This window comes from Sus scrofa, chromosome 9 (assembly GCF_054392235.1).
Source record: "Sus scrofa isolate SSC_HxYL_T2T_F1_AM1 chromosome 9, Sscrofa_HxYL_maternal_Yorkshire_Landrace_v2.0, whole genome shotgun sequence".
Taxonomy (NCBI): domain Eukaryota; kingdom Metazoa; phylum Chordata; class Mammalia; order Artiodactyla; family Suidae; genus Sus; species Sus scrofa.
Genome location: NC_139391.1, coordinates 38,439,765 through 38,467,617, shown reverse-complemented (window position 1 = coordinate 38,467,617; position 27,853 = coordinate 38,439,765). Strand labels below are relative to the sequence as shown.

Sequence of the window (27,853 nt, the reverse complement as noted above, 5' to 3'; positions counted from 1 at the left end):
GACTGAGAGAAAATGTATGGAAAACCGCAGGCCAGGGCAGAAGAAATGAGCATGCGTTTTCCTAAGGGGTCCCAGAAGGGAAGTCACACACAGTCAACAATACAGTGATGGGCTGTGGGGCAATCATAATTGGCCTCATTAAAGAATTAGATTCAGTGTCTGGGGACAGCTGGGCCCCTTTCCTCTGACCTCTGCATACAGAGCTTGGCAGCTGAGACTTTTGCCCTTGGGCTAAAAGCCAGCCGCACTGCCCTCTAGGAAGCAAGCCGTCAAACTCAGACAGGGCTCTCCCCAAAGATTTTGTGGCCCAAGGTGCAAAAGATAATGACAATGAAGAAATTCTGAATCTCTACAATAAACTCTGAATTCACTGTACTTAAATCAGACTTAAAATGTACCTCCACCAGCTCCACCTGGAAACCTCTGTTCCCAGCCTGCTTGCTTGCACTTTGCCCACAGGAAACCCTACAGAGAAGACTTCCTGTCCACAAACACCACCTTCTTGTACAAAAACTATGTCAGTCATTCTGTTTAAGAGCTTCTTGCGGAAATGAATCTAAACAATTGAAGAGGAAACCCACACAAACGACCTATACAAAATTAAGGCGTTTGTTTAGTTCTTAATTCATCCATATAAATGGACAACAGGGAGCATCAAACTTGTGAGGAAAAAAACAATGAGAAAGAGAAAACCTTAGGAAAATTAATTAAGTAACTGAAGCTGAAGGAAAAAAATAATCCAAGCAGTTACAGAGAATTTTTTTAAAAAACTAATCAACACGCAAATCAGTCACCTTTGTAATACTTATATTAGTCAATTAAGGGAATTAATATTTAAAATAATTCCAATAAAAATGCAAATTAGTATCAGAGAAATTTATAACCTACTGCCTTTTTTTTTAATTGAAATAGTTGATTTACAAGGTTGTGTTAATTTCTGGTGTACAGCAAAGTGATTCAGTTATATACACACCTACTGCATTCTTAAGACAATTACAGTTTGTGATGAAAAGTAACTTGAGAACTTGAGATAGTTCTTAGAAATTAAAAATAGGCATTTCAGGGGAATTGCTAAATAATAATATAAACACAATAGAAGATCAAGTTGGCTACCTGGAAGATAAAGTACAGGAAATAAAATGATAGAGAATATGAGAAAAAAAAAAATTAAGACATGAAAGTTAGTACTAGGAAAGTTAATATTTATCTAAAAAATGATTCCAGAAGGTATAGGGAGTACGGAGAAAAATAGTCAAGAAAGTAATAAAATAAATTTTCTTATACTAAAGAGTTTTTAGTTTGACAAGGCCCACCAATTTTAGAGAAGGAAAATTAAATAAACAAAAGTACATCTACACACTGTGGTGAAATTTTAGAATTCTAACGACAGAAAGAAATCCTAAAAGCTTCTAAAGAAGAAAGAAATAAAAAAGAACAAAAATCAGGACAGCACAGAGGGTTAAGAATCTGACTGCAGCGTGTCGGGTGGCTGCAGAGATGCAGGTTCAATCCCTGGCCTGGCCTGGCACAGTGGGTTGAGGATCTGGCATTGCCAAAGCTGTGGCTCAGATTCCATCTCTGGCCTGAGAATTTCCATAGGTTGTGGTGTGGCCATTAAAAAAAAAAAAAAAAGAGCACTAATCAGACTGTCATCCACCTTCTTTTTGGCAATACTAGTACCAGAAGATAATTCCTTAATGAAACAAATAGATATTGAATGTATACCATGCGCTAGACACAATTCCATGTCCTTGGGATAGATTAGTGAATCAAACAGACCAAAACTCTGCCCTGTCGGATCTTAACATTCTATTGGCAAAATGCCTTCAAAGTGCTGAGGGGTGAAAAATGAATCTTAGAATCCCCAGCTTGGCCAAACTATCAATTGAATGTGAGGACTAAAATAGACATTGATTGAGTGATTGATTAACTGTGGTGAAGGAAAGTAGAGCACTAATTTCAGGTGCCAAGCAAGGAGAGCAGGCAATACATGCTGCAAAGACCACAATCCCCAGTGACTCTCGGGCAACCTTAGGGGTGAAGGGCACAAGGTCTGTGATCAGCGCTTAGACATTTTTCTGATTGGTTGGTGGTGAGGGAACAGAGTGATAGTTCAGGCATCTTCATTATCAACCTCTGGTTCCCACCAGTCTGGGGTCAACATGCTTGCGGTCAGCATGGAGTTACCATCCTCCACCCAGGGTGAAGGGTTCTGCAGAACAACTCAAAGATCTGTGTCAGACTGTTCTGTGTATCTCTTGAGGAGGAACTAGGAATTCTGCGACTCTGTTTTATCACTAAACTGTTAAGCTATCATTACTTTTCTTGCGTGACTGCTTGTCCTTTATTTCTGCGTTTCCTCACTTATCTAATCAGGAACTTCTTCAGTCTGCTCTTTGGTACTCAGAGAAGGCCCAGGACACTAAAGCCTTTTCTACAAATAAAAAACAGGGGACACGAAGGAGCTTTTGTACCCAGGAGGGCCCCTCAGAGTCCTGCTCAGTCTCAATCTGCCCCCCCCATTTTTTTTATTTTTTTATTTTTTTATTTTTTTTGTCTGTATAGGGCTGCACCTGCAGCACATGGAAGTTCCCAGGCTGAGTTGTATTGGAACTGAAGCTGCCGGCCTTACAGCACAGCCACAGCAATGCCAGATCCGAGCCACCTCTTCAACCTGCATCACATCGCACGGCAAGGCTGGATCCTTAACCCACTGAGTGAGGCCAGGGATCAAACCCATATCCTCATGGATACTCATTGGGTTTGTAAGCGCTGAGCTATAACTGGACCTCAGTACATACACTCTAAAGCCAACAAATTGAAAAATGGAGCTGTAAGCATACTATTTTAAATTATAATTGTACTGAAACCACACAACTCAGACTGGGACTTGAACCCAAGTAGCCCAGCCAAAACCCAGATTGGGACTCAAACCCACTGTTTTTTAATTAAAATCACACACCTGGGCTCAGGACTTCCTGAAATTCAGGTTCTTTATGTCTCCGCACAGAAGGAATTCAGCGAGAGGCAAAGTGATAGGTAAGAAGTAGATTTATTGAGAGATAGGCAAAATGTGAGCCATTTCAGAAGGTGAGGGGCCCCAAAATACGGGGTGGTGAGCTTTTATGGGCTGGATAATTTCATAGGCTGATGAGTGGGAGGATTGTTCCAACTATTTTGGGGAAGAGGCTGGGATTTCCAGGAATTTGGCCACTGCCCACTTTTTGGCCTTTAAAGATCAGTCGGAACTGTCAAGGGGCCTGTGGGCATGTCATTTAGATGCTAATGTATTGCAGTGAGCTATAATGAGGCACAAGGTCCACTGGAAGTTGAATCTTCCTCCATCTTAGACCTGGTTGGTTTTAGCCAGTTTTTGCTGTGTGTTCAATGGCTATGTCATTCTTTTAAAGGTTGTGTCCTGTCCCCTTGCCTCGAGTTTCAAAAACCACAACACCATCTAGCAAGGGCACCTGTTGTACCTCGTTTCTGAAGAGTGAGCCTGGGCTGCAATGGTATGGAGATCATATCTGTTTTATACTCATCTGTACTGATAGAATTTTTTCTCTTATTATGTGTGTGTAAAACTGCCATAAAATAATAATAAGCTGCTTTAATAGTATAAAATATATTACTTTTTTTTTTTTGTCTTTTGTCTTTTTAGGGCTGTACCTGCAGCATGTGGAGGTTCCCAGGCTAGGGGTCAAATCAGAGCTATAGCTGCCAGTCTACACCACAACCACAGCAACACCAGATCTGAGCCACGTCTGTGACCTACACCACAGCTCACGGCAATGCCAGATCCTTAACCCACTGAGGGAGGCCAGGGATTGAACCCGAAACCTCATGGTTCCTAGTCGGATTGGTTTCCACTGCGCCACGATGAGAACTCCCCGTTACTATTTTTAAAGAGTGAAAACATGCTAAATTAGTCTTTTCCATAAACACAGCATTAAATATAGGTATATGTAACTGAAAGATGAACTGCTTAGTCATAGTTGCTAAATGTCCTAAAAGGCTCATGGTTTTTGGGAAAAGTTCTTGGTTATAGAGAGTTTAGCATATTATTTACTTGACTTTTTTAAGCTGAAGAGAAAAACAAAAAACAAAAAACCTACTCACCAGCTTTTCTGATTTTGAATTTGAGGAAGGTTGAAATAGTGACTCAAAAACTGATGAACTAAAGACTTTGGACTTTCAAAAAAAGGAATTCATTACTGAGGATTACTCATCTGTCAAACTGGAATAAAATGCAGTTTGTGTTAAGCAACCTTCTTAAACAGTTAATATTTATTGAGTCAGGGAAAGCCATGGTGTAGTGGACAGAGCTCAGGTCAGAAAGCCTTTCTGTCCCAGCTCTGTCCCCAACTAGCCTGGTGACCAAGGTCACCACCTAATCTTTAGTTGCTTCATTTGTGGAGTGTGGGTATAATTTCCCTCTTAACTACTTCGTATTGTCCCACTGAGGATCGGAAAGGATCAATCAATCGAGAGTCCTTTGAAATATTACAAAATGCTCTGAGATTACCATTTGGATAATGGGATTTCAAAGTTGGAAAGAATGTAGAAATTACCTGGTCGGAGTTCTTTAATTCCGTTTCTTTTTCTCATCTGTTACTTTCTTAGATCCAGTTTATATATTATCATCAAGAGTCTTACAACAGAAATTGACTTACCATCATCCTTCTGAATGATGTCCTTTGCTAAAATCATAGGAATCATTACCTATTAACCTGGGGAGGGACTTTGCCAGTTGTCTCATCCAACCCTCTTGTTTTAACATGAAGCAATAGCAGCCCAAAGAGGGTGGCTGGCCTAAGATAAACACAGACCAGTGAACTCAGACCTTGGATTAGAACCCAGGTTCCTTTCCCAGACTCCCAGTCACAGGATCCTTTCCCATCTCACTGCTGAATCAAAAGAATGACTGGTGGGAGGGATGGCCTAGGAGTTTGGGATTGGCATGTGCACAGTGAGGAATATGGAATGACTGGTCAGCGGGGACCTGTGTAGAGCCCAGAGAACTCTACCCAGTGTTCTGTGATGATTTATGTGAGAAAAGAATCTGAAAGAGAATGGGCATGTGTATATGTACGATTGAGTCACTTTGTTGTACAGCGAAATTATCACAACCTTGTAAATCAACTATGTGTCAATAAAACTAAAAAAGAACATTTTAAAAATTAAAAAATAAAATCTTGGGTGTTCCCCTTGTGGCTTTGCCATGAGCTGTGCTGTAGGTCACAGAGGTGGCTCAGATCTGGCCTTGGTGTGGCTGTGGTGTAAGGCCGGCAGCTGCAGCTCTCATTTGACCCCTAGTCTGGGAACTTCCATATGCCTCTGGTGCAGCCCTAAAACCTAAAACAAAAACAAACAAACAAAAATCTTTAAAAAAAAAGGAATTGACCACTTATGGATGAAGGTGTATACTGCTCTGCCAAGAGTAGGCTAATCATTTCTCACCATTTTTGTAATGTTCAAAAGATTTTTCTTTCCTTGAAAAGCAATTATGTGACAAAATAAACAATAAAATGTGAAAATTAAGAAAAAATGTTAATTAAAAAAGTAATTATGTTTGAAAAAATAATATAAATACACAGACAAATCTATTCTCTAAAACTAAGATTATATTAGAACAGTTAGGCATTTAATAGTCAGCTTAATTACCAACATTTCATTGAAACTTATTCTCCTTTAGTTCCTCCTACAAATCCTTGGAAGAGGGACAGAAGAGTGTGAATGGTTAGGAACACAGTGTCTTTAAGTCAAGACATAAATTCAAATTCCGGCTCTATCGTTTACTAGACTTGTAAATTTTGGAGATGTACTTAACCTCCCTAAGCCTCACTTTCCTCATCTGTATGACGGGAATCATAGTAATGATTCTTTCTTAGGGCTGTTGTCAGATTAAAAAGTAATTCACATAATTCAATAAATGGAATCGCTCATTATCCCTTGGGATTTTCACAGATGGAGAAACCAGAGCTCACTGCAATGATTTACTCAAGATTGCTCATTTAGTAAGTGGTAGAGACAAAACTGAAATCTATATAGCTTTGCTCAAAGTTCCAGCTCTTGCCACAACCAAAAGCAAGATTTTCCTCCTAAGTAGAACAGCTCTGTCTGCCCCTTGCAGATGATAAGGCCTCTAAACGGTTGTGTCTCTGCTGGCCTGCCAAAGAAAGCCACTTGACCCTTTCAAGTTCACAGCCTGCATGTGCGGGGGAGGGGGTGCAGTGGGGTGCCTGCCTATCTCTGTCATGCAACCCTCTGTTGTTCTCTTATGACCCTACTTTGGGTCCTTCGAGGAGGCACATGCCCTTCACTCCCTTTCCCCCATCTCAGGCTGCTCCTCTAGGATTAGGGAAGCTTTGATCTTTTTTCATCCTAGTATCCAAGAGCAGGCTCTTCAGCACTGAAATCTCCCTCAAGCATCCTTGATCAGTCTCTGATTAGGGCTCATGCAAATATGACTTTCCCTATCCTAGAGGTTAGAGGACCTAGTCTTTTTATTTTTGTATCTTTCAGAGCCCAACATGAACTGACACTCATTAGCATTCCATAAATGTTTGCTGGAAAAAAAGTTGGAAGGAAGAGGTGAAGGGAGGGAGGAAGAGGGAGAACAAGGTAGGTACCAGGTCCTGCTTATCACTCTAGGTGTTCCTGAAAAAGGTACAACAATGAGGTCACCTCCCTAGTTCCAAAAACATTTAACAGTATTTATACATTATTTATCTATTTATCTATATGTATATGTATATGCATCTATCTACCTATCTATATCTGTAAGCTTTTTTTTTTTTTTTTTCTTTTTAGGGCAGCACCTGCGGCATATGGAAATTCCTGGGCCAGTTGTTGAATCAGAGCTGCATCTGAGGTCTACACCATGCCATGGCAATGCCAGATCCAAGCCGAATCTGTGATTTCTGCCACAGCTTGCAGCAACTCTGGATCCTTAACACACTGAGTGAGACCAGGGACTGAACCCACATCCTTCCGGATCCATGTCGGGTTCTTTTTGTTTGTTTGTTTGTCTTTGCCTTTTCTAGGGCTGCTCCCTCGGCATATGGAGGTTCCCAGGCTAGGGGTCTAATCGGAGCTGTAGCCACCGGCCTATGCCAGAGCCACAACAACGTGAGATCCGAGCCATGTCTGCAACCTACACCACAGCTCACGGCAACGCTGGATCCTTAACCCACTGAGCAAGGCCAGGGATCGAACCTGCAACCTCATGGTTCCTAGTCGGATTCGTTAACCGCTGCACCACGCTGGGAACTCCCATGTCAGGTTCTTAACCCATTGAACTACAACAGGGACTCCTGGAAGTATTGATAACAGTGAAATGATTTTAATTTTAATCTCAGAAATCACATTTAAAATTTAGGAGATTGTGTCTGTGTGTGTAATTCTGCCTTAGCCTGGGACTGTGAGGGCTGAAGCACAAAGTATGAGTGGAGTCCAACAGCAGGACGCAGAGATTCAGTTCTTTTTACAGGTATGCTATGTAAACCTGGGTGAGAACACTCTCAGAACTGTTAAAATGGAAGTAATTTTAAAGGCTATTGCTCTTAGAGTAAAAATGATAATGCATTTTAAATAGTCAGTTTGAGATTTCCCATCGTGGCTCAGTGGTTAACGAATCTGACTAGGAATCATGAGGTTTCAGGTTCGATCCCTGGCCTCGCTCAGTGGGTTAAGGATCTGGCGTTGCCGTGAGCTGTGGTGTAGGTCGCAGACGCGGCTCATATCTGGCATTGCTGTGGCTCTGGTGTATGCCGCAGCTACAGCTCCGATTGAACTCCTAGCCTGGGAACCTCCATATGCCACTGGAACGGCCCTAGAAAAGACAAAAAGACCAAAAAGTAAAAAATAAAGAAATAGCCAGTTTGAAAAGGACCCATGATGGTGATCATTGTGCTTTCTGAGTTCTTACAATGGACCATATTCTGTCATTTGAGTTTTTTCCATTCTCACTTTCTCCCCGCCACAACTTATACATCTAGAACTCCTGACTTTTGGCTGAGCAGTACAATCATTCGTTCCCACTACTTCTGTATCTGAAATGACTTTATGTATTTATTTATGTATTTATTTATTTATTTTTGCATTTAAGGGCTGCACCTGAGGCATATGGAGGTTTCCAGGCTAGGGGTCTAATCAGAGCTACAGCTGCTGGCCTACACCACAGCCACAGCAACATCAGATCCTTAAACCACTGAGTGAGGCTAGGGATCAAACCCCCATCCTCACGGTTCCTAGTTGGATTCGTTTCCACTGCTCTGAAATGACTTTAGAATCTGTTCCTGGCCTCTCTGTTCCCACTGTGACTCCCCTATCTTTTAATAATTCTCGCTTAACTGCAGTAGCCTCTTTAACAATCATTCTCTGTTTTGTCTGCTTCATCCTAGGACATTTAAACAAATTTGAACCATGCATGCCATGTACCTCTAGAAGCATGTAAAAGCTCAGCTTTTGGCTGCAGCTATCTTGGCTCTATCCTTTAATAGTCTCTGGTCTCCAGTCCACACCATTCCAGCTCCTGACACCAGTCACAGACTCCCCTGCCTTTGACTACCTGGGCTTCTCTTTTACCCTGCATTCTCTTTGACTTAACATCATTTTTACTCACAAACCCATATCTGCAACCCTGGGTAAAAAGTATTTTCATGGCCTCATTCTGCCTATGATTACTCATTCTAGCCCGCTAGCCTACTCATCATGGAAAAATGAGACTAGGCAAAGTCTGTCATTACAATGGCATTCCAACACTCAAATTGTAGCATGGTACTCTCTGATTCCAGTGCCAACAGCAAAATGTCAGTGTGGTTGTTCAAGGTTTGGGGACTTGGCTGGGTATGAGACACAAATGATCTTTGATGACAGAGGCTGGTGGGAAGGAAAAACAGAAGCCACCTTTTTGGGAACACCCACCACTGGGATGGAAGGTGGACTGGGAGGAGCTGACCATGCTTTAAAAGCAGACCCTGGAGAAGGCTGTTAGGGAGCAAAGGCAGGAGGTCTCAATGGTCTCAGTTACCAATCCAGAAGCTGTGGATGCTGCCATGAAGGCAGAGGGGGCTGGTGGTCAGCCAGCCTGGTAACAAATTACACTGTTCAAGTTTTTACCATAAAAAGCATACAGATAAATCCCTGCTAAAGACTCCACTCTTTTCTCCAATAAATTGTTAGTCACCAGCTCTATATCAGGCATTGTGTTAGGTATTGAATACACAATGGAAAAAGAAAGCAGGCATGGTGACTTCCTTGGCAAGTTTTGTCAAACAACTTGGCACACACCATTCTTCTTTATTGTCTTGTCAATATTAGAATAGGTTTTGGACTAGTAGATGTGGCTTCTAGCCAGTGCATTTATGCAAACAGTTCTCAGATGTGCCACAAATATGTGGCCAAGATAACATTATAGCCTCTGTTCCTGCTCTGGAAGAAAGACACAATGTTTCAGAAAAAAACAAAAAAAAAAAAAAAGAAAGAAAGAAAGAAAGAAAGAAAGAAAGAAAGAAAGAAAGAAAGAAAGAAAGAAAGAAAGAAAGAAAGAAATCCTTCATAGACAAATAACAAAAATACACATTCGTGGTTTCTGGATGCCTTGAATTTTCCAAGCAGTTTTTCCAGCTGGCCATCTGTCTATATTCAGTTCAAAAAAACACCCCAACCTGGAATCTTGGATAGTTAATCATCACAACACAGTTTTCAACAATACACCCAGATGTTTATGCTAACTGTCGAGAGGACCTGGTGACCCAACATGAAATGATTTCATGTTGAACTTGCTTCTCACAGCAAGATGAGTATCAAGAAAATAGTCTGTTGAGAAGAAACTAGTTCATATCACTAAGAACCCATGTCCAATGAGAAAGAAGACTTACGTAAATAAAGAGCCACATCATATTCTTGGCCTGAAAGACACACATTGTAAAGATGTCAGTTTTTCCTAAAACCAACCTATAAATGTATTACAGCCCAGTAAAAACTCTAATGGAATTCTCTTGGAACCTGGGAAAACAATTTTAAAATTTGGAAGAATGAAAATGTGCACAAATAGCCAGGAAGATCCCAATCAAGAAGACTATTAGGGAGGACTGTGCCAGTTATTTAAACGGCAGTATTTACTGCTGAGATACTGCTGCAGGAGTAGACAAACAAGGAATATGACAAAATATTGAATACAGAAGTAGATATGAATGAGATTTGATTATATAATAAACTGGTGGAAAGAAATGTGTTATTTGGACAACCACTTTAATCATTTGGAGAAAGAATAAAGTTGGAGGCCTACCTTGAACTTCCAGATGGAATAAAGGTTTAGGGTACTGAAAACTTTTAGATGAGTATTTTTATAATGCTTAAGTGAAAGAGGGCTGGATAGCCTGAAACCGGGCTGTCCCGGCCCCAGGTCCCTGCCCTGTCCCCCCACAGGCAGGATTCCCCATTGTGAGTGGTCTCGATGTGACAGACAGAGTGCCCTGCCTGGACTTGAAGAGCTGAGGAAACCAGTCTCCCTCCGGCTCACACACATGGCCCGGTAGGAACTCCCTGTGACTTGCTGACTGAAGAAGAAAGCCTGAGCCTGGTTCTCAGAGGGTTCTTCCCTGATTAACAGACACCAGCTATACCACGTTAGTACATCTCACTGCCCACCTTCCTGGAGAGCAAAGGCCTCTGGGTTTAGAGTCCAAGGAAGAGCCTTCTGCTGAGGGACACATTGAAGATTCCACTGAATTGGAAAACAGAACTCCTGCCTTTTCATTTCTTGGCACACAGACAAAAAGGAAAATTCAAGTGTAGCCTGGGCAATCAATTCTGACTATAAAGAGAAAGAGAAAACGTTATTGTAGCATAACAGGAGTGGAGAGGTGACCCCAGTATGCCTCCACGTACTCCATGGTCAGTGTCAAAAGTCAGAAGGGGACACACGGAAGTAGTAACACTACACAGTCAGGGCCACTATGTGCACAGATCCCTTGGAAATGAAAATTTGGGTCACCTCAACCAATAAAGAACCCCACCAGCTGAGAAAGAGTGGAGAGCAAAAACTTAGTCTTGTAGTTTCGAGATAATAAATGCATTTTGGGTTATGAATCCCAGGAAGCAGACTGATTAACTTTCATGTGTCAGTATAGCCCCGTTGTAAGCACAAAGTCTGTTCAAGGTTCAGAGAGTAAGGTGCGTCTTCTTGTTTACTCATAGCTCTGCAGAGGAAGTTTATATCATCTGCTATTTTTTAAAATCTTGATCTCTTTTCTCTCTCTCTCATCCCCTACATCCTGGACCCTAGAACTCTCTCCAACCCTCTCTCTTTCTGCTTTATGACACTTTGCTATTCGGTCCCTCCATCTGTCAGCCGATTTCCCCCCTCCATCCACTTGCACCTCATGCTTTCCTCCCCCTCTTACCACGGCTGCTTGGCTGCTTACCTACCACCTCTGAGATTACACTAACAGTCTTTTCTGAAGCCTCACGAGTATATGCTCAACAAGATCGATCACTTCCTCTTTCCTTATATAGAACTTTGAAACTTTATTGTCATTTATGAAGCAGGAGAGAAGACGGCAGGGCACGACCTTGAAAAAAATCACATAGCCATTGAGCACAAAACAGAAACTGGTTAGAACCAACCAGATCCAAGAAGGCAGAAAATTTGAATTCCTGTGCACCTTGAGCCTCGTTCTATGCTTATTGTAATACATTAGCATCTAAATGACATGCCCACAGTCCCCAAGACAGCTCTGAGGCTGACCATAAAAAACCAAAAAGTGGGCAGTGGCCCAATTCCTGTAAATCCTCACCCCTTCACTAAAATAGTTGGAATAATCCTCCCACTCGTTAGCTTATGAAATTACCCAGGCCACGAAAAGTCCCTAGCCCGTATTTTGGGGCCTCTTCCTTCTGTGATGCCCCACTCTGCCTGTGGAATGTGTTTCTACCAGGGCCACTCTTGCCTTTTGAGATGGACTGCATTCTGTCTATGGAATGTCTGTCTCCCAGGTCCTCCCCGCTTCATTGCCCACGCTTTGTCTATCTCTCAATAAATCTACTTCTTACCTATCACTTTGCCTCTTGCTGAGTTCCTTCTGTGCGGAGACGTAAAGAACCTGAATTTATAGTAAGTCCTGAGAGCTGGTTTGTGATTGTAATTAAAAAACAGTGGATTTAAGTCTCAATCTGGATTTTGGCTGGGTTAGCCTTCCAACCTGTGGGTTCCAGTCCCAATCCCAATCTGAGTTGTGCAGTTTCAGTGATAGGTTTACACGCTTGCCTCTTCCTTCCAAATTCCCTTTTGAAGCCCTGGGGCTCTGAGAAGAACGCAGAGCGGTGCTCAGCTATGCATGTGGGCTAAACTATCGAATCACCAGGGTTAGAGAATGAATAGACTTGCAGCTATAGACTTTCAGTGGAACAAATATTCCTCTAGGTTTACTCTGCCCTGAGTAAATGAAGGTTATACCCACCAGCACCTAGAAAGAGCCAGAATTAATACTGTCCCTTAGAGCATGTAAAAAAAAATAAAAGTGTTTTTCAGATTCAGTACGGAAGGGGGAAAGCAACTCCGGGCCTGTGAGTCCAAAAAGATGATGGGAATGACCAATGAGCTTTTCTCTACCAAAGAGCGTGACCCTGTGACACGCCTCTTTTTTTTTCTGTTCAAAGGGACTAGAGGAAGTTTATAAGCACACAACAGTAGCCTATGGTGCATTTTCCATGATAATTAAGGCTAGGAGGAGTTTGGAACTATTGCTGTGTTTCACAGTTTGCATTTTTGTTACAAATTTCAATCATTCGCTGACCAATTTCTTCTTCCTTTCCCTAACATTTCCCTAGGTCTAATAATTTCTTTCGTAAACACGCTGTATATTAATAGCACGTGAAATTCTGGGAAACTTCCACTTCCTTTCTTTTTTCTCAAAAATGTTTTTCTCCAAAAGTCCTGTTTTTACCCACCATCATTGTCAGAAATATATTTTATATGACAGGAATCTTGTAACCTCTTCAAATGATCTCTATTTCCTCTTGAGTCTCTTTCAATCATCTTCATATCTGGTTGGCCTCATTTTAATTGTGATTCTGTTGGTCAGGAGGCTTCTCACATCCAGGATTCAGTTCTATATAGTTACTCTTTGAGCCAGATTTTTCAAATCCACAAACTCAGAGCAGATAGGTACCATTGGGAAGCCATGATAAAGCTTTTGGGATAATAGAAACTATTTTATGCGCTAAAGCAGCAATTTACCAAATGTTCCCTGGTGATCAGGGGAGAAAAAATGCTGTTTTTCATGGCATTTAATTTGCTTCTAGGAATTTAGGGGAAGGGAGGATCAGAGCTAATATGAACAAGCAGGTAATTTTAGACATTACCTCTCCTTAAATCAACACTTCTGAGTAAGTGAGTGAGCATATGCAGGAAATGTGCTCAAAAATACAGGTCTGGCTCCCTGAATATTGAAATGCTTTACTTTCCTCCTTCAGGAAAATAACTTTATGAGAAATTCTGTTTCTCCCTCATGACTTCCCTCAAAGTTATTTATTTATTTATTTATTTATTTATTTTTGTCTTTTGTCTGTTTAGGGCCGCATCTGTGGCATGTGGAGATTCCCACGCTAGGGGTCTTATCAGAGCTACAGCTGCCGGCCTACGCCACAGCCACAGCAATGCCAGATGCGACCCGCATCTGCCACCTACATGACAGCTCCCGGTAACACGACAGCTCCTGGTAATGCTGGATCCTTAATCCACAGAGCAAGGCCAGGGATTGAACCTGAAACTTCATAGTTCCCAGTCGGATTTGTTTCTGCTGCATCATGATGGGAACTCCTCAAAGTTAATTTTTTACTTTGTACACCAAACAATAGTTAAAACATGCATGTGTTTGTAATCTCAGGTTACTAAATATCAGACATTTCTGTTTACAGTGTAGTCTTGAAATACATTCACCACTTTAAACTTAGAAAGTCTAGGAGTTCCCATTGTGGCTCAGCAGTAACTAACCCGACTAGTACCCATGAGGACATGCCCAGTGGGTTAAAGGATCCAGCATTGCCATAAGCTATGGTATAGGTCACAGACACGGCTTGGATCTGGAGTTGCTGTGGCTGTGGTGTAGGCCCGGCAGTTACAGATCTGATTCGACCCCTAGCCTGGGAACCTCCATATGCCACAGGTGTGGCCCTAAAAAGACAAAAATAAATAAATAAACTTAGAAAGTCTATATTTATCTAAATAAAAAAGTGATCTTTCAATGACTTTATAAATTACCCTTTCCATTCCATTATAATCACCACTAAGTCCCCAAACATTCTACAATCTCAAGGGAATTCCTAACGATCAATTCCTTTGAAATACCTAAACAGAATGGAATATTCCGCAAATACGTGTGGAGTGTTTACTTTGCTCCAGGCACTGGGCCAAATGATGGAAATAAAACGGTGACTAGAAACATCATCCTTATTTTCATGAAATTTGCAACCTAGGTGGGGAGATTGATAGAACAGGTCTTCCTGTAATAAATGTCTAATCAGAACTCTGAGGATTTTGATTCCAATAATATATGGAAGCCATCTAGGCAGGGTTACTGCTGATCTTCATATGGCTGAATCCAATGGTCCATTCTCAGTCAGCCTTACTCAGCTTCTCAAAAGCATTTGATACAGTTGATCACACCCTCCTTTTCTAAACAGTTCCTCAATCGATTTCCAGTTTCATGGTATGACTTCTAAATTCCTATTTTCAGTCTAGCCATTTGTCTAAATTTGGCATTTTTTTACACCTACGTGCCTACTCAACATCCCCTCTCAAATATTGGGAAGGATCACAAACTGAACTGACCTCTCTGTTCCTTTCTTCACTCCACACAAACCTAATTTACCCATCCTGTTCACTATTTTACTAAGTGGAACTCATATTCATTTAATTCATCATATTAAAAACCTTGGAATTGGGAGTTCCCGTCGTGGCGCAGTGGTTGACGAATCCAACTAGGAACCATGAGGTTGCGGGTTCGGTCCCTGCCCTTGCTCAGTGGGTTAACGATCCGGGTTGCCGTGAGCTGTGGTGTAGGTTGCAGACGCGGCTCGGATCCCGCGTTGCTGTGGCTCTGGTGTAGGCCGGTGGCTACAGCTCCGATTCGACCCCTAGCCTGGGAACCTCCATATGCCGTGGGAGCGGCCCAAGAAATAGCAACAACAACAACAACAACAACAAAAGACAAAAGACAAAAATAAATAAATAAATAAATAAAAACCTTGGAATTGGTCATAATTTTTCTTTATTTTTTTATACTCCCGATTTAACTGATCAGAAAATCCGACTGGATTTATCTTGAACTTATACAACAATTTTACTGTCTCTGGTCACCTGTGTCAGTATTACCTCAGTTCAAGAAACCATTTTCTGGGAGTTCCCGTTGTGGCGCAGTGGTTAACGAATCCGACTAGGAACCATGAGGTTGCGGGTTCGATCCTTGGCCTTGCTCAGTGGGTTAGCGATCCAGCGTTGCCGTGAGCTGTGGTGTAGGTCGCAGACGCGGCTCGGATCCCGTGTTGCTGTGGCTCTGGCGTAGGCCGGCAGCTACAGCTCCGATTGGACCCCTAGCCTGGGAACCTCCATATGCCACAGGAGCGGCCCAAGAAATGACAAAAAAAAAAAAAAAAAAAACATTTTCTACCATCTCGATTATCCTAGTAGACTCCCAATTCATCTCTTTGATTCCACTCTTTTGTTCTATGCTCCACCCAGCAGTCAGAGAGAGCCTTTTGAAACTTAAGCCTGATCATGGCATTCCCTTGTTTATAACCTTTCTTTGGTGGCTCCTCGTTACACTTAGAGTAAAATCCTTACTGTGACGTCTAAGGCTCTCTATGATGTGGTTTTAGCCTGCTTCTCTGCTCACCTTCCCTCCTGGAATTTGCTCTATACATTCCCACTCCCGGGCCTCGGCATTTGTGTCCCTCTGCCTCAAAGGTTGTTCACCCAGAAGCTACAAAGGCTCTCTTCTTCAGCTCACACATGTCTCTGTTCAAATGTTAACTTTTCATAGAGGAGTTCTCTTGTAACTAAATTAAGCTACTAAACCACTAAAACAGCACAACCTCCCCATTTCTTTCTCTTTTTTTTTTGAATGAATTTTATTACATTTATAGTTGTATGATCATCATCACAATCCAATTTTATAGCATTTCTATCCCAAGCCCCCAGCACATGCCCCCACCCCCCAACCTGTCTCATTTGGAAACCATAAGCTTTTTGAAATCTGTGAGTCAGCATCTGTTCTGCAAAGAAGTTCATTGTGTCCTTTTTTTAGATTCCACATGTAAGTGATAGCATTTGCTGTTGGTGTCTCATTGTCTGATTGACTTCACTTAGCATGATAATTTCTAGGTCAATCCATGTTGCTAAAAATGCCGTTATTTCTTTCCTTTTAATGGCTGAGTAATATTCCATTGTGTATATGTGCCATATCTTTCTCTCCATCCTCTTGGCCTGTTTTATTTTATTCCTAGTTCTTATCATCCTCTGACATTGTGTGTGTGTGTTTATTATGTGTCTCTCAAGAGATTTAAGAACCAAGAGCACAGGAAATTTTTGTCTCATTCATCTTGTATTCCAATGCCTAGAACAATGAGTGTCTGGCACATTGTAATTGCTTTTCTAATGTAGATTACATAAATGCAGGTGATGATAGTAAAAAGGAGGATTACAGGGGACATTCAGATATCACACATAGATGTAACTTAGAATGAGGTATCCGGGAAGTCAGTGAAGGAAGCCAACATGCATTCTTTTATTTTTTATAACGATTTTTATTGTTTTCCATTATAGTTGGTTTACAGTGTTCTATCAATTTTCTACTGTACAGCAAAGTGACCATTATTCATATACATACGCATTCTTTTCCTCACATGATCAGGCTCCGTCATAAATGACTAGATATAGTTCCCAGTGCTATACAGCAGGATCTCATTGCTTATCCATTCCAAAGGCAATAGTTTGCATCTATTTGCCCCAGATTCCTAGTCCATCCCACTTCCTCCCCCTCCCCCTTGGCAACCACGAGTCTGTTCTCCAAGTCCATCAGTTTATTTTCTGAGGAAAGGTTCATTTGTGCTGTATATTAGATTCCAGATATGTGATATCATATGATATTTGTCTTTCTCTTTCTGACTTACTTCACTCAGTATGAGAGTCTCTAGTTCCATCCATGTTGCTGCAAATGGCATTATTTTGTTCTTTTTTATGGCTGAGTAGTATTCCATTGTGCATATATACCACATCTTCTTAATCCATTCATTGTAGATGGACATTTAGGTTGTTTCCATGTCTTGGCTATTGTGAATAGTGCTGCAATGAACATATGGATCCATGTGTCTTTTTCAAGGAAAGTTTTGTCCAGATATATGCCCAAGAATGGGATTTGCTGGGTCATATGGTAGTTCTATATATAGTTTTCTAAGGTACCTCCATATTGTTCTACATAGTGGTTATACCAGTTTACATTCCCGCCAGCAGTGTAGGAGGGTTCCCTTTTCTCCACACCCCTCTCCATCATTTGTTGTTTGTGGACTTATTAATGATGGCCATTCTGACTGGTGTGAGGTGGTGTGATTTGCATTTCTCTAATAATCAGTGATGTTGATCATTTTTTCATGTGCTGGTTGGCCATCTGTACATCTTCTTTGAGAAATGTCTATTCAGGTCTTTTGCCCATTTTTCCATTGGGTTGTTGGCTGGCTTTTTTGCTGTTGAGTTGTCTGAGTTGTTTGTATATTTTAGAGATTAAGCCCTTGTCAGTTGTATCATTTGAAACTATTTTCTCCCATTCTGTAAGTTGTCTTTTTATATTTTTTATGGTTTCCTTTGATGTGCAAAACTTGTCAGTTTAATTAGGTCCCATTGGTTTATTTTTGCTTTTATTTCTGTTGCCTTGGGAGACTGGCCTGAGAAAACATTTGTAAGGTTGATGTCAGAGAATGTTTTGCCTATGTTCTCTTCCCAGAGTTTGATGGTGTCTTATCTTACATTTAAATCTTTAAGCCATTTTGAGTTTATTTTTGTGCAACATGCATTCTGGTTAACATTTATAAATAGAAAGGGCAACTCACATGAAGTTCTCAAATACTCTCAAGACACATCCCTCCTTCTGAGCTGACCCATTGGTGGTAGGCATAAAAGCTCTATTGAAGAAAAATGTTTTTCATGTATAGTTTGGTTTTGCTTTTTCCCAGAGAAATGTGACCAGTAATACCTCATTTATCTATGTTAACAGATCAGTTAGGTAGTTGGACAAGAGAGATGAAAGGAGAAAAAAAAAAGAAAGGAATAATACCAGTTTTGTCTTAGTAAAAAGGCAATGAAACAAGAGAAGTCTTGTGACATACCCAGCATGATAGTGGTAGCACTAGATATGTAATTAATCCTTCCAACATTTTTTTTTTTTTTGGTCTTTTGTCTTTTTAGAGCTGCACCCATGGCATATGGAGGTTCCCAGGTTAGGGGGTCTAATCGGAACTACAGCTGCCGGCCTACACCACAGCCACAGCAATGCCAGATCCGAGCCACATCTGCGACCTACACCACAGCTCATGGCAACTCAAATCCTTAACCCACTGAACGAGGCCAGGGGTTGAACCTGCAACCTGATGGTTCCTAGTCGGATTCGTTTCCTCCGCGCCACGACGGGAACTCCCTTCTAACTTATTATTGATTTCTGCTTCCAGGACCTGAGATGGGGGAAGGGGGGGAGGGAGGAGAAATTTCTGTATATCAATATGGAATGGGTATGTTTTCTGTTATATCTTTTCTCTCTCTCTTTCTCTACCTCTTTTCTTTGCCCTCGCTTGTGGCATGTGGAATTTCCTGAGCCAGGGGTCTGACCCACGCCACAGCAGCAAGCTTAAGCCCCTTAACCCACTGAGCCACTAGGGAACTCCCTGTTACATCTTCTCAACCCAGACCACCACCCATGGTTCCCACTGTGACTCCCTTAAGGTGTGCAATGCAGGAAGTAGGAAATGTGTGGAAGGAAAGAGGGGGTACTCTATATATAACTGTCAAATTGATAAATTAGGTGGTAAGAGAAAAGGGAACAAGAAGATTTTGTTTTATGGGACTCCATATGAATTCACATGTCCACGAATTCACATGTACACACACACAGGTACAATTCCTAATGACTTGAGCCTATGTGAAGCAAAGGAATTTAACAGCATAAAAAGAATTGGAATATGGAATTGAATCGCGAATTCATCTCCATTTCCCTGGCTTCTGTGTTTATCCTCTCAGTGACCTTCCAACTACCACATAGGTCTTACTTATGTCAACGTATCAGAACTATATTTGCCAAGAGCCATTTTATTGACATAGCAGGGGTAACTGTGTAATATGATTTCCCACTCCAGTCCAGACCTATGGTAAGATCAAAATGACAGGAACAGACCATCCCAACTTGACTCGGCCCTCAGAATTCCTTAGTCCCTTCCGACCGGACGCACGCTCTTCCAAGTGCTCTCAAGTCTGATGCCTGGGCCACTGCATCTTCATCTCTTCCCTCTCTGCTCCTGACCTGCCCTTACAGGGGCAGGGCCCTCAGGCTGTCCTTTTCTGTGTGTTCTCTGTGTCATCATCTCTGTGACTCTTCCCCTTTGGCTCAACTCCTGGCTGTTCTCTGGCCACCTTCTCCCCATTTCTGATGCACAATGTGCTCTACTCCTTCTTTGCTGTGACCTCTGCTTGGCAGTGTCTGGACATCACATTAATGTAATAAACTGTTGTAGCACAAGCTCCAGCTTATTGAGTTAGAGAACTTCACTCTGCCCTGTGTTGTCCTCAGCAGTAAGAATGAAGGGTTGTGGATGAAAATGTTTAACAGCTCCTGAAAAGCGATTCCCAAACCTCTCATTCATTTATGCCTCCCACTATATACAGCCTGCAAAGCAGGATACTTGCTTTGCCACCTTTTCTTGCCTCTAGAGGTGGCCCCAGGAGAGTTCCTGTTGTGACTCAGAGGTAACAAACCTGACTAGTATCCGTGAGGATGCAGGTTTGATCCCTGACCCTGCTTGGTGGTTTAAGGATCCAGTGCTGCCCTGAGCTGCAGTATAAGTTGCAGGCACAGCTTGGATCAGCATTGCTGTGGCTGTGGGGTAGGCCAGCAGCTGCAGCTTCAATTTAACTGTTAGCCTGGGAAGTTCCATATGCCATGGATGGGGCCCTAAAAAAAATAAAAATTAAATCAATAAAAACATTGAGTTGGCCCTAGGACCCAGTTCTGGTCCATGGGACACACCTAGAGCTTACTGGTCAAGGGAGAAGGGATTCTGAGATTTTGCTTTCTTGCAAAAAGGAAACAGATGAGACCAGGGCTGCCACTTTCCCTCTACCCCATTCTTTCTCTCTTGAATGCAGAATTGATGGCTGGATCTGCATTGCCATTTTGTAACCTTGAGAGAAAAGTCTGGAGAATCATAGGTGCATCAGCCCTGACAACACTGACTCGGAGAACCAAGATCAGCATTTAACTCCTTGGTAAGTGAGAAAAATGAACCTCTATCTTTCAAGCAACTGCAGGTGGTTTTCCTGTTATTTGCGGGTGATAGCAAGTCTAACTGATACACAGGAACTTCCTTACCACCAAACCATAGCCCTCTTTAAAGAGAGAGCCCAGAGCTTTGTAAGTTGTGAGTAGGGCTTCCTGGTCATCATGAAAGAGCTCATAGAAGGCGTTTTTATCTTTTATTTTTTTACTTCCTGCAGCATGGGCAAGTTCCCAGGACAGGGATCAGACCCAAGCCGCTGCAGTGACAATGCCAGATCCTTAACTTTCTGTACCACAAGGGAACTCCAGGATTTTTTTTTTTTTTAATGCTGGCTAATTGGAGGACAGAGCTGAATTTTTAAAGAAATGAGAGGGATCTATTCTGGGGGAAGAGAAAGAGTCACAAGACTGGGAAAGATGGGAAACTATTAGATTCCATAAGTGTCCTTGAATGGGTCCTACCCCAGGGCTCAGAGGAATAGGAACTCAGATGGGTGTTACCTGTGTCACAAACTGCTTTAGTTCTGAAAACAGAAGTAGGGTCTTCTGAGGCTGAGTCTGTGGTCAGCAGAGAAGATCACTGTAAAGTCTTCTGCAAGAGAAGATCACTCTCTACTTTCCCAATGAAGCAAAACTGAGGAGCAATTGAAAATGGAATCATGGGAGTTCCCATCGTGGCACAGCAGAAAAGAATCCCACTAGTATCCATGAGGATGTGGGTTCGATCCCTGGCCTTGCTCAGTGGGTTACGGATCCGGAGTTACCATGAGCTGTGGTGTAGGTCGCAGACGCAGCTCGGATCCTGCATTGCTGTGGCTGTGGCAAAGGCTGGCAGCTGTACCTCCTATTCAAATCCTAGCCTGGGAACTTCCATTCGCCATAGGTGCAGCCTTAAAAAGCAAAAATAAATAAATAAATAAATTTTAAAAATAAAGTTAATGAAAATATTTTCTTAAAATTGTAGAAGTAAAACTATTATGCCATCTAAGAGACTGTTCATCAAGGTTTATAGAAGATGAGAATTGATAAGTTTCTCCTTTTCAATGTGTGCATATATTAAATGGTTTAAGGTATAGTTGACCATTTTTTATCTTTGGGAGAATTTTTTTGTCATTGGCCACCAATCAGTCCAAGTCTCAGTAAATTCAATGGGTAAGTTACCAGAGGCAATTACAGCTGCATCAGCTAACACATTAAATCTGGACTCTGTAGTAAGTATACCCATAATAATTCCATTAACCCATTTTTATATTCTACCCTCCTTAGTTCCAGAGCTTTAGAGTCCATTTCCATACTTAGTCTCCAGTTTCTGCTGAAATATATTTAAAAAAGCTTGCAATTTGTTTGATGTGTAATGTGCTAGCACCCATAGTTGTTTTGGCCCTCAGAAATAAGATGAGATTTGATCATAGGTACAGGTGGAAGGAAAACAGAGGGTGATTACTGTGGGTCTTGAACGAAAGAACATTCCCTTGCAAAGCACATGACTGAAGTGAGATTATGACAGGACAACTAGTAATCTCAGACATAAGACAGAGAGCTACTTCTACGAGTAAAGAAGATTTAGCTTGTCTGAAGGGTCTGAGATTCCTAATTTCATCTGAGAATCCAACTAGATGTTCTCATCTCAAGGTTCAGGGTGTCCTACTGTCCCAATCGATGCCCTCACTGCCACATGACACACTTCGTGAGGCTGTGAATTTAACCGATGTTATACTTCTGCAACCCACACTGTTAAGTTTTATGTTTGATGTTCGGCATCAGCTCTGTAGCTACAAGAAACGAGATTCTTTTAAAGATGTCATTCTGTGATAAATCCATGTGGGAAAAGAATCTGAAAAAGAATGGATGTATGTACATGTATAACTGAAACTGTTGTACAGCAGAAATTACCACAACATTGTCAATCAACTATACTTCCCTAACACTTTAAAAAAACGAAAACGAAAACAAAAAGTAAAGATGTTATAGTTCTGTGGTTCTAAGACCATGATTTTAAGAGTTATAGAACCTGAGATTGTCGATTTTTTTCTGTAAGCACTGCAGTACTCTCAGCAGAGTTTATAATAGCCAAGTACAGCTGCATGGACTCCCACAACACTTATTTAATTGGCATTTAATTAATATAACTTCACTGTAATGTTGCTGCATTCCATGGGTTACTAGCATCTCATTTCCCATTGGCAAGAAGCTCTACACATTACCCGATCTCCCAAATTCATCTTTTCAGGTTTGCCTCCTGGGACCACACCAGATATGAATTCTATAGCAGTCAGAGTCCAGTCAGGAGACAGAAACTATGCCAGTAATTAGAACAAGGGAAATTTAAATAAAGAATTGTAACTAATAAAAAGTAATTAACTATTCAAAAGGATAAAAGATGGAGTTCCTGTTGCAGCTCGGTGGGTTAAGAACCCTCCTAGTGTCCCTGAGGATGCAGGTTCAATCCCTGGCCTCGCTCAGTGGGTTAAGAATCTGCTGTTGCTGCAAGGTGCAGTGCGGCGAGGGTCACAGATGCGACTCAGATTTACAGCTGCAGCTATAGCTTCGATTTGAACCCTGGCCTGGAAGCTTGCATATGCCATAGAAAACTAAAAATAAATTTTTTAAAAGGGGTAAAAGACTCAAATATCCGTAAATGTCAAGAACGAAAAAGAATCTACTGCCTATAGACCGAGTGAATGATGGAGGAACAAGAGATTGAGCAGATAAGACCCCTTCAAAGAGCATGGCAAGCACCAAAAGTCACAGCTTGTCCATGGTGTATAAGCTTGCCAGAGGGCCTGGGCCAGAGCTGGTCTGCTGAATGGCTCACCAGTGCCAGAATGGATAGGTGGAGAAGAGCCGGCCTATAGACACAGGACAAAGACTGGATTTGGAACTGGGAGATAATAAACTGAGAACGGGCACTTTTAAAGACAAACGTATTCATATATTTATTCCACTTTCATGGTGTCCTACAAAATAAGCCGCAACAGTTTTAAATCACCTTTTGATATCACATTGTTTTAAATTCAAAAAATTCAGATTGACCTGTACAAATGACAAAACAATGCCGCAGTTCTATGCAAGAGGGATCATCCATCAGCATGTAATATTTAGCATCTTTCTTTGTCATGATTTTCCTTAAGGAAAATGAGAAGTCAAGCTTGAAACCTGGGACCGAGAGAGAAGCTATGTCCATCTTAAAGAGAGAAAAGATATCATATGCACAATAGACATGAGGAAATGGTGTTTAATAATCAGTATGGTAGGGGAGTTCCTCTACAGTTCCGAGTTTGTCTACAGGGCAGTCCAGAAAGGGGGCGGCTCTGAACAAATGGCCCAGGGTTATCAGCTGCCTGGACACTGGGTCTTTCCTTTTCTGAAGATCCTAAATGTCACCCAGAGCCCCTCCACTCCCCGTTTGACTCGCTGTGGCTCCATTATTTTCCAACAGGCTTTTGTTCTCTTTCTGATTTTTATCCTAGGTCAAAAATATGCAGCGCCCACACGCGCAAAAGGAGTCCCCTGGTGGCCTAGCAGGTAAGGACTCGGCATTGTCACTGCTGTGGCTCAGGTTACTGCTGTGTCTTGGGTTCGATCCGTGGCCTGGAAAATTCCTATGCCATGGGCGTGGCCAAAAATAAATAAATAAATATTTAATGGCCACACCCACGGCATACGGAAGCTCCTGGGCCAGGGATTGAACCTGCACCTCTGTAGCGACCTGAGCTGCTACAGTCAGACTCTTAACCCACGGCACCACAGCAGGAACTCCTCCCTAATTAATGTTTTAATTTAAAAAATTAAAATATGTCACACATATTAAGACAACATTGTAAATCAATCATACTTCAATAAAATAAATTAGTAAAATAAATAGAAAATATATGGCACAGACCATATTGATCCTTAGCCACCTGGGTATGGATCTCCATCATGCCTGCCTCCACTAGTCACCACAGATAAATATGAATATAGGGAGTTCCCACTGTGGCTCAGTGGAAATGAACCCGACTATGATCCATGAGGATGCATGCTGTATCCATGAGGTTCGATCCCTGGCCTCGCTCAGTGGGTTAAGGATCCGGCTTTGCCATGAGCTGTGGTGTAGGTTGCAGATGTGGCTCAGATCTGGTGTCGCTATGGTTGTGGTGTAGGCCAGTGGATACAGCTCCAATTCTATCCCTAGCCTTCTATAAGCCACAAGAGCAGCCTTAAAAAGCAAAGTAAATATATATATATATACATGTATACATATATATGTATATATATGTGTGTATATATATATGTGTGTGTGTATATATATATATATATATAGACCCTTTTAACATCCAAACTTGACTTGCTTTCTCAGCTTTAAAATAATTCATTTTCAAGAGCAGGACTAGGTAAGCCTGTGCTGAAAGCCCCAGCTGAGACTGACACAAGCATCAGGAGGATTAGGATTGGAGTGAACCAGTAACTCTGGAGCCAGAATATGGTGTTGGCACACGCATGTGTGTGAGTGATGGCTGTAGCGTGTAAGATGAGTCAGAGAATGTGTTCTGAAGGACTGGAACGCTGGGGTGACTGGCTGGACCTGATTCACTTCCATTCACCAAGAAATTGGTCAGTGACACAGAGGAGAATGTCGAGGTTTTAGAGAACATGGAAGAAGACATTTCTAAGGCTGCGTTCCCCGCTCGCAGAGTCTTCATGCCCATTAACAGTCTCTCTGGTTCTCTGGTTAGCCTAGCCCCACGTGGACAGAAACTCCAAACACCCTCACAAGGGTTCAGAAGGGGGAACTGTCCTCAGAATAGCCAGGAAAGGGGTCACAAAGCCTGGAGCTCTGATATCGAGGTGATATATAGACCTGTGGTTCTTGTTTCTAGCATGCAGTTACTGCAGTTACTAGTCTCTGCACATTTTCCTGGGCCACAGAAGAGGCCATTCATGTATAAACACCTGTGAGATCCCTAGACTGTTTACCTTGAAGTCTGTGAAGATCTCAGTCAACAACTCATGACAATGAAGAACTACTCTGCATATTTCCAGGGGGTTTTCTTTCTGCTTACAACTATGTTCTCCTTAGGTTAGAAGAGAAGATATCTAACTGTGTTGTCCACAAAATTTACCACCTATCTGCAGTTCCTCTGGCCAAAGGTCACAGCAACTCTGTCATCGCCTCTTTTCCCATCACCGGTAAGGTCTGTTTTCCTTAGGCTGCAGCCATCTCAGCTGCTATCACCATTGGATGTACCAAGAGGAGCCACCATGGCACCACTCATCACCACAGCGGCCACTTGTTAGGTTTACCAACGGAGGAACACGCACGGCCAAGTCGATAAAGCAAGAGAGATTTATGAAGGCATCTGAAACAGATGGGCTGAGTTCAAGATGGCGCCACCCTGATGGTGAGGAGATGCTAGGCTTATAGAGGATCCAGGGCCAGAATCTGTGGAGGGAGTTTATGGCAGGAACTTGTGGCAGGAACAATGAAGGAGGAGGGGAAGGTCAAGGGAGGGGTAGGGGGTCGGAGTCCCATGACAGAGGGCAGTTAATCCTTGTAGGTGGTTAATCTAGGCGAGCAATTGTTTTCCACAGGCCATTGTTTCTTGCTGCCCAACTTGAGCCTCCACATTCCAGGAAAGGGTGTAAATCTCGGGCTGGGCGTACCCATGTCTGCAGAGGTCTCTAAGGCAAACAGTCACATTTGGTGGGTGGGTGGGGGGGGTCTGTCACCATCCTCCTGGTAACCTATCACCACTGTTTCCACCACTCCTACCTCAGCAGCCGTCGAGTCTGTCGTGACCACATCTACCACTATCTCCTCAGTCTCCATTGCCTCTGCCGCCATCTTTTCCGCCGTCTCCTCAGTGGAAGTCACAGCCCTTACCATCCGTTGGCCCGTCATCAGCCTGCACTATCTCCACAGGCTTTGCTGTCTGGAGAACTAGTCATAAACAGAAAAACTGTGGTGGGCACTTTCCTGGACAGTGAATACCTGTACAAATACAAAATGAAGCAGAATGTTGGGTGGTTCCTGTATCTCGAATAGAAGCACAGTTATTCGACATTTCAAATAAACATCTTGTCTCACTGTCCCTTTTGTCCATTGGAGCATTGGAGTTACCCTTAACTAATCTTTAAATTTCAGTTCTAGTTCTATTACCAAAACCACTACACTGAACATTACTTTTTAAAATTGTATCAAGAGGAGTTCCCGTCATGGCGCAGTGGTTAACAAATCTGACTAGGAATCATGAGGTTGCGGGTTCGGTCCCTGGCCTTGCTCAGTGGGTTAAGGATCTGGCGTTGCTGTGAGCTGTGGTGTAGATTGCAGACGCGGCTCGGATCCCGTGTTGCTATGGCTCTGGTGTAGGCTGGTGGCTACAGCTCCGATTCGACCCCTAGCCTGGGAACCTCCATATGCCGCAGGAGCGGCCCTAGAAAAAGGCAAAAAGACAAAAAAAAAAAAATTAAAAATTAAAAAAAATTGTATCAAGAGACCTGTACAGTGGTAGTAATGAGGGCTAACATTTACAGAATATTTACAACATACCGGGCCCCATTCTATGTGCTTCACAGGTATTAATTAACTATCACAATAGCCATGGAAGTAGCTGCAATTATTTCTCCCCAAATTCCAGATAGGAAACTATGGTGCAAAGTAGGTAAGTCATTTGCCAATCGTTAACTAGCTGGTAAGCAGCGAAGCTAGCATCAAACCCAATGGCCTTCTTTCAGAGGCCTATGTGCTTAACCCCTGTGTAATCCAGCCTCTAGAAGATCAGTTGTTTGGTGTAAAAACTATAACCAGGCTTCTAAACTGTTTGTTCAGGGGTTTTCAACCTTTGCAGAAAATGATCTTGGTGAGCAGGCTGTGTGTCTGTGTGCGTATTTAAATGGTACAACTAGGAGTTCTCCCGTGGTGCTGGCACGAAGCAGGGAGGTCCATGCGTGGAGTCGTCTCAGAAAATCTGGTGAAAATTGGTGGAAATGGTAACTAAATTGTAAAGTGTTTGGGCTCAAAATATGTCATTCTCTTGCTCAGCAGCTGAGCTGAAAATTGGAGGCCATCCTCAAACAGAAAATTGAATTATCCAAAAGAGGGTGTATATTTTCAAACAGGAATAGAGAAGGTGTCTGCGTCTCATCATTTGAGGAAGACAAAGTGTTTGGGGACAGTGGCCATAGGAGCTACATGGGATAAGCCCAGATATTGACTTCATGTAAAATGAAGAAACTGTGCTATCTCGAACCCGAGGCGAACCTGACCTCAACTACCCACTCGAGACAAACCCAGCACAAAGGAAGGGATTAGAGCAAAGGCAGGATTTCCA

The 27,853-nt window shown here is 42.2% G+C and overlaps 1 protein-coding gene across 31 annotated transcripts in view; it reads left to right on the top strand.

The window, feature by feature from the left end:
• LOC110262223 (uncharacterized) overlaps positions 1–26,614 on the top strand; it is a 60,898-nt gene extending 34,284 nt beyond the window's left edge. For 7 of the 31 annotated variants that reach the window (XM_084975977.1, XM_084975971.1, XM_084975973.1 and 4 more), the window contains 6 exons: positions 3,411–3,512; positions 6,526–6,624; positions 20,414–20,533; positions 24,014–24,068; positions 25,733–25,924; positions 26,301–26,614. In XM_084975977.1, coding sequence (XP_084832103.1) covers positions 24,023–24,068; positions 25,733–25,924; positions 26,301–26,467 — 405 coding nt within the window. In that variant the 5' untranslated portion in view covers positions 3,411–3,512; positions 6,526–6,624; positions 20,414–20,533; positions 24,014–24,022 and the 3' untranslated portion in view covers positions 26,468–26,614. Of the gene's footprint in view, positions 1–3,409; positions 3,513–5,967; positions 6,018–6,525; positions 6,625–20,413; positions 20,534–24,013; positions 24,069–25,402; positions 25,925–26,114; positions 26,201–26,300 lie in introns of those variants that run through there. The other 24 variants (XM_084975982.1, XM_084975978.1, XM_084975976.1 and 21 more) reach the window with 15 other exon arrangements.
• The last annotated feature ends 1,239 nt before the right edge of the window (positions 26,615–27,853 follow it).